This window comes from Piliocolobus tephrosceles, chromosome 10, assembly GCF_002776525.5.
Source record: "Piliocolobus tephrosceles isolate RC106 chromosome 10, ASM277652v3, whole genome shotgun sequence".
Taxonomy (NCBI): domain Eukaryota; kingdom Metazoa; phylum Chordata; class Mammalia; order Primates; family Cercopithecidae; genus Piliocolobus; species Piliocolobus tephrosceles.
The window spans coordinates 36,787,628-36,800,024 of NC_045443.1; the positions used below are offsets into that span (position 1 = coordinate 36,787,628).

Here is a 12,397-nt window from a genome sequence, read left to right on the forward strand (position 1 = left end):
CTGTTTGCCACCCATTAATACATGTGTTATCTAAATCTATCATTCTTAAAATGGCCACTGCATACTTATATTTGTAAGATAGTGATTGACTCATATTCTACATTTCATATAGAGCCAAGTACCACTGATCTATTAGCATGAAATTATAAGAACACATTCTCCAGCATAAATTTGTTTAGAAATAACATCCCCATTTAAATATCATTCTGAGAAGCATCTTACTGACATGGAGATGGAGTCTCGCTCTGTCACCCAGCCTGGAGTGCAGTGGCGCGATCTCGGCTCACTGCAACCTCTGTCTCATGGGTTCAAGCAATTCTCTGTCTCAGCCTCCTGAGTAACTGGGATTATAGGTGCCCACCACCACACCCAGCTAATTTTTGTATTTTTTTAGTAGAGACAGGGTTTCACCATCTTGGCCAGGCTGGTCTTGAACTCCTGACTTTATGATTCACCTGCCTTGGCCTCCCAGAGTGCTGGGATTACAGGTGTGAGCTAATATTATAGGGGACAGAGGCTCATCAATTCATCCATCTAAAATTAATATTGATTTAAAAAATATTTTGAGGCTTTCAATAAACAAACCCAAATCTGATGTGTTATGAAAGTAAGAGCAAAGGATTTCAAGTTCCATCCACACCCACCAAAGGCCGGCCTTCCTGCTTCACCCCCAAACTCCCAGAAGATCATCATAGCCCTCCTCCTAGCTGCTCTAACTTCTCACTCTTGTCCAAACCTGACTGGCTCTTTCAGATGACAGGGCCTTCGAAGATTACATTTCACCTAGAATTTACCTCTCCCTCACTGTACCTGGAATTATTTTATTCAAAAATCTCAAATATCTTTCTGTTGTGAGGCTAAGTTATTCACTCCTCTTGGGAGTTCCTATAACACTATATCCATCATTTACTTAACAGACTGAAAAAAAAATCTCTCTCCTATATTAGGCCATTAGAGGCTTCAGGACAGGAGTACTTCTTATCCATCTTTCCATCTTTAGTATTAAATACAAGACTAGTGTGCAGAAAGTGTCAAGAAATTCTTTTTGAATGAATGACTGAATCATTTCCATACCAACTGATGATTCCAAAAGTATAACCTCACAGCTGTACCTTGGCAGCAGCCTCATAAATAGGTTTCCTAAATCTACCCAAGAGGCGAGAGCCCCAGTTAGTTCTGGGCATCACTGCCATGGTGATCTTTGACTCCTATCATGGCATACTCTGCTAAAAAAATAATAAATTCCCTTTGCCTGTAGACAGAAGTTGGACTTGAATTCATAGACCATTGGAATCTGGCTTCAGCCTCTTATGTACATCATCACTGTAGCCTCAATCCTCCCTGATCCTACTCCCTCTTGGTCTACACTCTGCCTCCCATATCCACCTGTGTCCACCTGAGTCCCATCAATTCTTCAAAACTTAGCATGTCTCACATTGTGCATGAGTCAGCCTCAGGATACCCAGTAAAATCTCTCCTATAGAGGTTCCCAGGCTAGTATTTTGTATTTCTCATTCAATATCTGTATCACATCAATTAAATGATGAAACATGAAAATGACTAGCACAACCAGACATTTAATAAATGGTTGTACGTAGTTCAGTCAGGTGGAATAAGAAAAGCCTGTGGTTTTTTTTTAAAGTAAGTCTAGGAATAAGATGAGTAAAATTCAGCATAAAACAGAAAAATTTAGCCTCTCTGTATATATACTTATCCCTATTAATACAAATCACATGATGACCATATACTTGTAAACACAGAAACATTCATTTGAAACTCAGCATTATCAAACAGAAAATAATGAAAGTTTCCAGGTTCCTAGGGAGGTATATTCTTTTGAAGGAGATAAATTTTCATAGGCTCAGAAACTAACCTTCTTTCTCTTATTTTTATCCTCAAAAACACATATAATTAATAATTTAATTTTCAGCTATCTATGAAGTATATATATATCCCTCTGTATAAATTAATACATTGGTATTTTGGTTTATAATCAGTATCTTTTTATGCTGACTAAGAGTCCCTTCCCTAGAGCCCAGTCAATTTCAGCTCAGTTCAATAAATATTTACTGAATATTTACTATGTTCTGGGCCCTTCCTAGATCTAAAAATGAGTAAAACGTCAGTGACATTTAGGAATTCCAAAATGAATGAGAGACGATAGAAAAATAAGCAAGTAGTTCAAAATAATATAGTGAATATAAAAATGGAGCTTTGTAGAAAGTATTATGAAAAGACAAAGGAACAGAGTTTCCGTGATTCAGGAGCAGAGATTTACAGGATGAACAGGAGGTGGACAAGAATCCCCGGATAGGCTAGGGAGACACTACAGGCAAAAAGAGCATAAGGAGGAAAAAAAAAAAAAAAAAAAAACCTAGAAACATGACAAAGCAAGATGTGGATGGTTTATAAGCCTGGGTATTACATAAAGCAGAGTAGGGGACAACACTAGTGAGAAAAATCTTTAAAAGCATGCATGGATTGGGTGCTACAAGCCATGATAAGGAATTTTTTTTTTCCTGTAGGAAATAGACAGTCTTGAAACATTTTACTAGTGGCATGCCCAGATAAGTTTTCTAGACAGATCATTTTGATGGCTAAGTTCACTTACTATATATTTACTGATGAGCCAGGATTTAACTAAGCAATTTCCGAAAAGGCCATTTTTGTTTGCTTGAAGTATAGTGAGTAAATCTCACTATGTTCATGAAGTAAGATTTAAAAATATTAGCAAAGAAGACAGGTATGGTGACTCACACCTGTAATCCGAACACTTTGGGAAACTGAGGCGGGTGGATCACTTGAGGTCAGGAGTTTGAGACCAGCCTGGCCAACATGGTGAAACCTCATCTCTACTAAAAACAAAAATAAAAATAAAAAAACTATATATATCTGCAAAGAAAAGGGCAAACAGTAATGGAACTTTATCATTAACTATCGAAACATCTCTGCCATTTTTATCAACACTACAATATATTAGAAAAAAACAAGTTATCCTCATGATTACTCATTACAGAAATGCAAATCAAAACCACAATCAGATGCCACTTCACACCCACTAGGATGACTGTCATCAAAAAAGATAAATAACAAGTGTTTACTAGGACATGGAAAAATTGAAACCCTCACACTTTGCTTGTGGGAATGTAAAATAACACAACCACTTTGGAAGCAGTCTGGCCAATCCTCAAAAAGCTAAATACAGTTATCATATGACCTAGCAATTCCACTGGTAGGTGTATATGCAAGAGAAGCAAATGCCTACGTCTATCCTAAAATTTGTACACAAATGTTCATAGCATCATTATTTATATAGCCCCAAAATGTTAACAATATCTATCAACTGATGAATAAACAAAATGTGGTATATCCACATTATTATTTGCTATAAAAAGAAATGAAGTACTGACACATACCATAACTTAGACGAACCTTGAAAATTTGCTAAGTGAAAGAAGCCAGTCATAAAGAACCACATATTCATATATGAAATATACAGAATACATAAACCTATGGAAACACAAAGTAGATTAATGGTTGCCTAAATGTGGGACAGTTTGGGGGCTTAGGGGGTGATGGTTAAGGAATGCAAGGTTTCTTTTTAGGGTGATGAAAATATTCTAAATTTGATTATGGCGATGGTTACATAGCTCTGTGAATACACTAAAAACCAAATAATTGTACAATGTAAATGGAAGAGTTGAATGGTGCGTGAATTACATCGCAATAAAGTTGTTTTCATTAAAAAAATCAAATCTTTAACAATATTTTCAAAATTTTATTTCCTCTTTCTTCATGAAGCCAGGTGGTGCCCTTCCCAGTACAGAATGTACTATGACACTGAAGTGCCAGAAAAATAGAACATTGACTCTGCTACTGGCAATTCTTTTTTCTAGAAAAAGTAAACTTCCAGTTGTTCAGCAGAAAACAATTTATTTCTATGATATTCAAACAATAAGAGAACAGAAACTTTGACCCATCTGGCATAAAAGGTGAACTATAATGTTTCAACAACATCAAAATATAAATGCTTTTCTGTCAATTGATTTCATCTTCCATCTGTCTTAATCCAATCACTACTGTAAAAATTATCAATAATTATGGCTTGAAATTATCAATAATTATCAATAATGATATCAATGCTTGAATAATCAATATTTAAGCATTTAATCAATGCTTAAAATAATCAATAATTATAAATGCTTGAAAGCAGAACCATGAGGAAGAAGGGAGTTAGCTTTTGAATAAGAAGACTTGAATCTAATCTCTGCCAAGGCCAAGTAATAGCCATGTGATCTCAGGCTAACATTTAACTTCTCTGAGCATCAAGTTTTTAATCTGCAAAATGAGAATAATACCAATTCCACTAACTTGTCAAGATTTTAGTTAGGATCAAATAGTATTTGTTACCAGAGGCTAACTGTTCGTCACTATAATACAAGACCAGTAAATTCGGGACACTGGTTATTATAGTATAAAATTAAACATTAGAAACTTGAGGTAGAGTTTCAGAAGCAATAAAAGTCAAAAAGGGAAATAAAACAAATTAAAAATATTCAAATTCTTTGAAGACTGAGGACATCTAACATGAAGATATATAAAAATATGAGCATGAAAAAGAAATTTTACATGATATATTTAGACCCACATTTTCCTTAAGATTTTTCCTTAAGATTTTGAAACATATTGCTATAAAAGTGATGAGTTATCTATTGCTATAATTATGAATAAGTTATCATTGTTGACAATTCCAGAGTCTAAAGTTAATACTAAGGTAGCACTTCAATCTTTATTTGCTTATAACCACATTCCTATTAGCCCAGGAGTCAGATGAGATAAATATACTGATAAGGATACTAGATAACAGAAGACATAACAGAGAAAATTCACCTAAAAAAAGGGAAACATGTTTGCATGTATACATAATTAAATGTGTATTCGTGCAAACAATAAATTGGCTTCAAAACAATCTGGCTGTTAATACCCTGGGTCTATCTTATCAACCAGAGTTAGTTTTCCCATACTCTTATTTTTTCACCCCTAGGCAATCCAATATTGCCGGAAAAATAAACAGGAGCATGCTAATTGGCTTTAGTGCAAATATGTGTCTCCAGCTTCAGCTGGGATTCCATGGTTACTTGGAAATCATGTGTTGTCCCTAGTCTTTTCCTTCTCATGCTTCCCACAGCAGCAATACACTTTAAATCTTTTTATCTCTAGTCTTCTGCCCTACCATCTTGAAGCATCATTCTTGCCAATAAAGAAAACAGATACCACAGAATGTTGATTTTCTTTCAGCCTCTCTGACAACATCAATGGTAGCACCCATCCTTTACTCAATTCATCAGAACAGCAACTAATAGTGTGATTCTTCATTTATTATCTGCCATGTGCCAAGTGCTAGGCTAAACACTTCACATATAATAAGTAATTTGGATCCCACACAATAATTTTGTAAGTATTTCTGGTTCTACTTTATAGAAAAGTGAAGCTCAGAGGGCCTAAATGACTTGTTCGAGGTGCTTAGGTAATGAATGGTAAAACACATATTTTAATCCAGGTCTGCCTATGATGTCTCCTGGCCTCTGAAAGGGGGTTTCAGGCTTGTCCCAACACCTCCACTTTTACATAGGCACACCACATTAATAAATATATTGTCACTACTGGGTGATATTTCTCTTTCCTAACCAGGACTGAGAAAAATTTCATAATTGTTATGCCTAAGTGAAAAATGTGATTTATGCAACTATACCTGCCATGCATTTGAATATATCTATATTAGTTACATTAATAAAAATTTTTAACAAAATATAAATTGATGATTTAGAACTTCTTAAAGACATGCAAGCTGAAAGACTGACTTCCATTGTATTTACAAGAAAAACTTAAAATACCAGGTTATGCTGAAAACAGTTACCATCTTTCCTCTTTCTCTTCATCTGCTGAGCAGAAAAAAAACAAGAAAAAAGAAATTTCCTGCTTCAGTTTAGCAACATCTGCAGACACAACAACAGTTTTAAAAACTGTGTCCTCCTCTTAATGGTCCTTATAAATGTAGGCCCTCATTAGCTTCAGAGAGTTTCCTCACATGACTTTTAATTAAAACTTTGCCCATTTAGGTCTTTAATGGCACATCCTAAGCTACAAGGTTTATCGTGCTTCTTACACAGAGGTTTAATTCTCTGGGTCCACATCACATTACACCCTTTTTTTGGAGATGGAGTCTCACTCTGTTGTCCAGGCTGGAGTGCAGTGGTGTAATCTCGGCTCACTGCAACCTCCGTCTTCTGGATTCAAGCGATTCTCCTGCCTCAGCCCCCCAAGTAGCTGGGATCACAGGTGTGTGCCACCACACCTGACTAATTTTTGTATTTTTAGTAGAGACCGGGTTTCACCATGTTGGCCAGGCTGGTCTCAAACTCCTGACCTCAAGTGATCCGCCTACCTTGGCCTCCTGAAGTGCTGATATTACAGGCATGAACCACCACACCCGGCCTACATACTTTTTTTTCTACTGTTGAGGATTACCATCAACACTGTAAAAGCCAAGCAAGCACGGGTTTGAGTTTATCTTGTTGAATATTCTATTCCCCAGTACCTACAGAGAAGTAAATATTGAATAAAGATATGTTCTATTAAGTAGAGGCAAGAAAACAAGATAGGCAATATTGTATAACCTCTACTGCCTTTTAATAAAATTTCTCTGGAACAGTTACATGAGTACTATAAAGATATCAAAATCCAGAGCCCATAATATCTTTTAAGCTTTAACATAAGATTTTGTTTTACTATTTAGTTTGTATTTATTTTAAGGCAGTCTTAAAACCACTTTTGTCATTTATTGATTCAAAATAAGCCAAATATCAAGGAATAATTTGTGTAATGTCACCTAAATGCTAAAAAAAAAGCCCGGTAAATATCAATTCTTAATGGTAGGTTCTTTGTCTATCATCAAAATAAATATCAGCTTCTTGTCCACTTTCAGTTTTGCTAAATGCCACCTACTTATAAATTAGTTATAATGATTCAAAACACACAGTTATATTTTGACTATGATTTGTCAATTTTTCTCCCCTTCCCCCAAATCAAGATTTGAAAAATTAAATGTAAAAAGTATTTACAAACCTCCATCCATCCTTCTGGAGATAACTGAAGGCTCCATCAACAACACTTGCAAAGAACTGCCCTCCTGTGATGAAGAGGGTATTAATGGTGACTAATCGGCCTCTTAAATTGGGTGGTGAGACCTCCGCAATGTACACTGGCACTGTCATAGAAGCAATGCCTATAAAAACAATGAAAAGTAAACGTGAGACATTTACTCGAGATTTCTGTTGTAATAAATACTAATGCTAGATTTAGGCATACACTTACGTATATGGGCTTGGTTTTCTACTTTAAACACAAGTTTACCACATATTTAAGATTCTGTTCATAACAATTTGGGGCTACTGCAGACCAGTAAAAATGTATGTGAGATATCATTTTTCGTATTATCACTTAAAAGTCTACAAATGAAAGCACCCCTAAAGGCCTAAGTTAATTTCAGAGTGCATATCAGTATGCTTTATAACTTCTTGAGGACTAAAAATACAAAAAAAAAAAAAGTTTTCTAGATAGAATGATTACTGAAATATTTTTAGTTTATATGGAAATGTAATCAGACAATAGTGAGAATAAAAAGTTATCTTAGGATACATATTAACTATTCAAAAACATAGTTAGAGGCCAGTGGATGTGCCAAAACTTTTCATTGGTTCACTAGTAAGAAATTCATATGTTAAATCACCTTATTCAATTGGTTAGGTGTACATTTCAGAATAAAAGAGTTTACAGCTAAGGTATATTTGGTTATATTAACTTTAAATTTTTTTCTATCTGAAATTAATGCAGCATTCTCTATGGCAGTAGTTCTAACTTCACTGATAATCAGAATTACTTATGCAATTTTTTTATTTAAATAAAGTTGCTCTTACCTCACCCACCCCAGACCTACTAAACAGAGAACTACAGAGGTGGGGGATGAAACTGTCCTTTTAAAATTCTCCAGAGGTGATCTTGAGGCTTACTGTGTATTTAAAAACCTAAAGTTGTATAGTACAGAACTTTGAGCCAATCCAAATGATTTCTTAAAGTCTCTTGTGGCACCTGCAATTTCCATGTATGTCTGATTATTTAGCCAATTTTAGTATTTAGTATTATTTAACCTGTTATATAGTATTCAGCCTTACCCAAAGGTTGGACAGATATTGATTTGCTGTATCTAATCAATACTTAACAAAGTCTCCATAAAAAATAGATTGCCTACAAATTTTAATTTTTGTATCTCTAGATACTATAAATCAATCCTTAGATTAAGCTAGAATATCAATAAAATGAATAAAACAGATCTATATAGAATTGCTTTTAACAAATTGCTTTTTAACAAATTTGTGATTGCAAAAAATAGCTTGTGTTGAAGAAATCAGTACTAAGAAACCTGTTGCTGTGTTTTCTGTACAAGGGCTGTTGAAGGTACTATTTATTATATTGCGTACAGCAAGAGACATTTCTCTATGTAACCGCAATAGTTGTACTTTTCTACAAGTGATTTTTGTTAGTTGATGGCTATTATAAATCACAGCCTTTTTCATTTCCCTTTCTATGTATGCAGTCAGAGAGGCCCACCTCCATCCAATGTTCTGGACTTCAAGGTATTATTTTGTGACACAAACTCTCTTCTAATGCCATAACAGTTGTAATTTATCCTATTATAAGTATATTTTTCCTCTATTTTTATTTGCTTTGTTACATCTTTGAACAAGGCAAATACATACATAAATGAACAGATAGGCAAGATTTATTTAGGTAATATATATTTATTTGGGAAAATTCACTGTATTATTGCATAACTACTGATAAGTAGTTGTTAAATTTGCACGTAAGTCAAACCATTAAGTATCAGAATTAGATACTAATTTCCACCAATGTTGTTTGCTACTGTAGTGCCTGTCAATAATCTTATGACTTTGAGTTTCACAGAATAGTAAGCATGTGCTACTGGACACAGTATTAACAGTCTTCACAATTAAATCATCACCTAAGCAGCTGAAGTTTCCATGTGACTGCTAATCAATTTAATGGCACAGACCACCCTGAAATGCCCTCATCTAACTTGGAAAGAGGAAATAAACATCTACTGAAAACGTTGACAAGGGATTTGTATACTCTTTTTAGTTCTTTCACTATTAGAACATCTCAAACTTTCATAAATCAAACAATAATTTATCATTTGGATTTCTTTTTCAGCTTTGTTCTGTCTATGAACGGGAATTTGGTTGTTCTCTTTAGACAGAGATCTTTATTTAGCCATGCAGCCACAGATTTGAGCATGGGAAATCAGGACTGTGGTTTCAGGCAACACATGCTTGTCAAAAAAAAAAAAAAAAAAAAACAGAAAACAGAAACACACGTATGTCCTCAGACCCTGATAAAGCTCAATTATTTAAAACAAACATCAGAGCTTTGAAAGTAGCACATACTGACAACAGGTAAAGACTGAAGACAGACTTACCGGATTTGGAGTTGGAAAGAACCATAAAAGACCTTCAGTTCAATGAGTGCTCACGCTGATTTAACACTGTGACAACTGCCTACATTCAGCAGATATTTTACAGGGACTAATTATCTTATTTAATCCTCAGGATATCCCTTTCAAGGGTGTGTAATTATCTCCATTTTTCATACCCCAGGTCACACGATGAGTAGGTAGAAGAATCAGAATTTAAAGCAGACAGCAAGATTCTAAAACCCAATTTTGATGGCACAAACTATATTGACCAATCATTATAAATAAGGGGAGGCTCTGGAACCAGTGGATTTTAATTCCAGCCTTGCCACTTATCAGCTGGTTAAGTTTGGACAACTTAACTTTTCTGGGTCTGAAGTTCCTCATCTTTAAAATGGGAACAATAAAAGTAAAAGTAACTCCTTAATAGGAGTTGAGAGGATTCAATGAGCTAAGTAAAGCACCTAAAACTGTGTCTGGCTTACAGAAGGTAGTCAATAATATCAGCAATTATTTTTATTCTTATTATCATCTCTAGTTATGAGGCATCCCAATTCTTTCCATTCAATTCAACCTATAATAGGTGACAGGATTACAAGGATGAGTACAAACAAAATAGGGTTTCTGCTATGAGGGAAAGCACACACAAAACCTACTCACAAAAGCATACAATCTAGTAATTAACTTCAAAATAACATGGTAAGGGTCATAATAAAGTTATACACTGGATTCTACTGTGGCATGCTGACAATGACCAGGTGGTAGTTGGAAAGGTTGGGCAGTCAATTTTGCACAGAACATGAGCTTAAAATAAATGAAATGGCACAGGGTTTTCTGAGAGATAAATAGAAAATGTGAGGCGGAATATGCGTGCAGATAAGATGGAAGGGACACAGAGTGCCTGAGTCATGGAAGCAGCATCCATTAATCAGTGAGTATTCATCAGACTCTGGGTCTGAGCTCGGCACTGTGTTAAGCATTTTGGTGACAGTGCTCTAGGAGAGAGACATGAGCTCCGTCCTCATGGAGCTTAGGGTCTGCTTGGTCGAGTGGGATGGGTCTTGTCAAAGGGGAAGTGTGAGGAACATCAAGCTATAGCAAAGGGACCAGCCCAGCCTGAGGAGTCAGCAGGGCCTTGGATAGAAGTCATATTTAAGCTGAGATGTAGTGAATAAGAAAGTGAGAGTAGGTTGGAGGTAGGGGAGAGTTGGGAGGTACTGCAGACAATCAGATCAGCTTAGATATGGGCCTTCAGGCAGGAAGATACGCATCCGGCTGAGGAACGGGTGGCGGACTACTTTTAGAGAAATGGGCAAGGATCAACCACAGTGTAAAGGATCTTAAATGCCAAATTAAGGGCTTAGCACACACAAGCCTCTGAATAGGGTAGAAGAGGAAGATGCATGATCAGGTTCATGTTTTTAAAGGATCATTCTGGTTGGAGTATGGAAAATTGATTGCAGGGAAGCAACACATACAGTGGCAGCAATGGAGATGGACTGAAATGAAGAGATTTGAGAATTATGTCTTTGGTATCTAGGTTAAAGAGAATATGAATAGCATGTGAAGGATAAGGAGAGAAAGAAGCTGAGGATGATGTTTCGATGTCAGGAAAAAGCAATTAGGAGCATGATGGGCACTTTGTACAAGGATAAGGAGGGGCAAAAATGAAGTTTGAGTACAAGATAATAAGGTCAGGTCATAGATGGATTGAGTCAGAGGCACTTTGTGAAATATAGAAGTAGACAGTAAGTGGCCTGCTTGATGGTGTGCTGGGAATACAGATTATTTACATGTGAGTGGTCCCACCCCCTCTCTGTTCCCCCTACCCAATAACGTCTTCGCCAGAATAACCTGTCTTCTCCTTTATCCTCAAAGGAGAATTTGGTCTTCGTCAGTCTAGTTCTTGCGCTTTTATCATGCTAGGCCAAAAAAAGGGTGGAGAAAAGAAAACATGGACAAATGATGAAGTATGTAGGGAGAAGAGTAAAAAAAGACAAAAAACAGTTGTGAGTGAGAGACTCGGGGTCAGTCTGGAGAAAATGGGAGCCTGTAACAAAGGGAGTAAGCCTTGAGTGTGGAAGTGAGGAGATGATAGCGGTTTTAAGAAATAGTGCTGATTTGTAACCTACATGCTACTATATTCTTCAAGAGAAGTAAGTTAAGAGCAGTTCTGCCATACTATTGCTTTTAGTTGCTGGACTATATTTCTTCAAATGCAACATCAAACTGAGATTTGGCCAGGTAGGGCTTGGGAGTTAAACAACTAGGTGGAGCTCAAAGGATGGTTCTATGTGGACAATGTACATAAGTGAAATTATGGAAATGGGTAAGATCACTCAATGCCATATGAGAAGAATGCTTAGAATAGAATCCTGAAACAGTCCAACAATTAAGGGACTAGGAGGGGGAACTGAGAAGGTAGATGACCAGCAAATATCTACCTTACCTTTCAATACTATGTTATTTTTAAAGGCTTTGTATGTTACCATTTTGTCTTATCATGTAAAATAATCCTACCAGGCTGGGTGCAGCTGGCTCACGCCTGTAATCCCAGCACTTTGGGAAGCCAAGGCAGGTGGATCACGAGGTCAGGAGATTGAGACCATCCTGGCCAACACGGTGAAACCCCGTCTCTACTAAAATACAAAAAATTAGTCAGGCATGGTGGCAGGCGCCTGTAATCCCAGCTACTCGGGAGGCTGAGGCAGGGAAATCACTTGAACCCGGGAGGCGGAGGTTACAGTGACCCAAGATTGCACCATTGCACTACAGCCTGGTGACAGAGCAAGACTCCATCTCAAAATAAATAAATAAATAAATAAATAAATAAATAAATAAATAAATAAA

General features: G+C 36.2%; 1 protein-coding gene across 1 annotated transcript in view; it reads right to left on the reverse strand.

The window, feature by feature from the left end:
• Nucleotides 1–12,397, reverse strand: part of SLC2A13 (solute carrier family 2 member 13) — a 379,496-nt gene that overhangs the window by 310,198 nt on the left and 56,901 nt on the right. Inside the window, exon 2 of the mRNA XM_023182832.1 lies at nt 7,126–7,285. Within this exon, the coding sequence (XP_023038600.1) occupies nt 7,126–7,285 (160 nt within the window). The remainder of the gene's footprint in view (nt 1–7,125; nt 7,286–12,397) is intronic.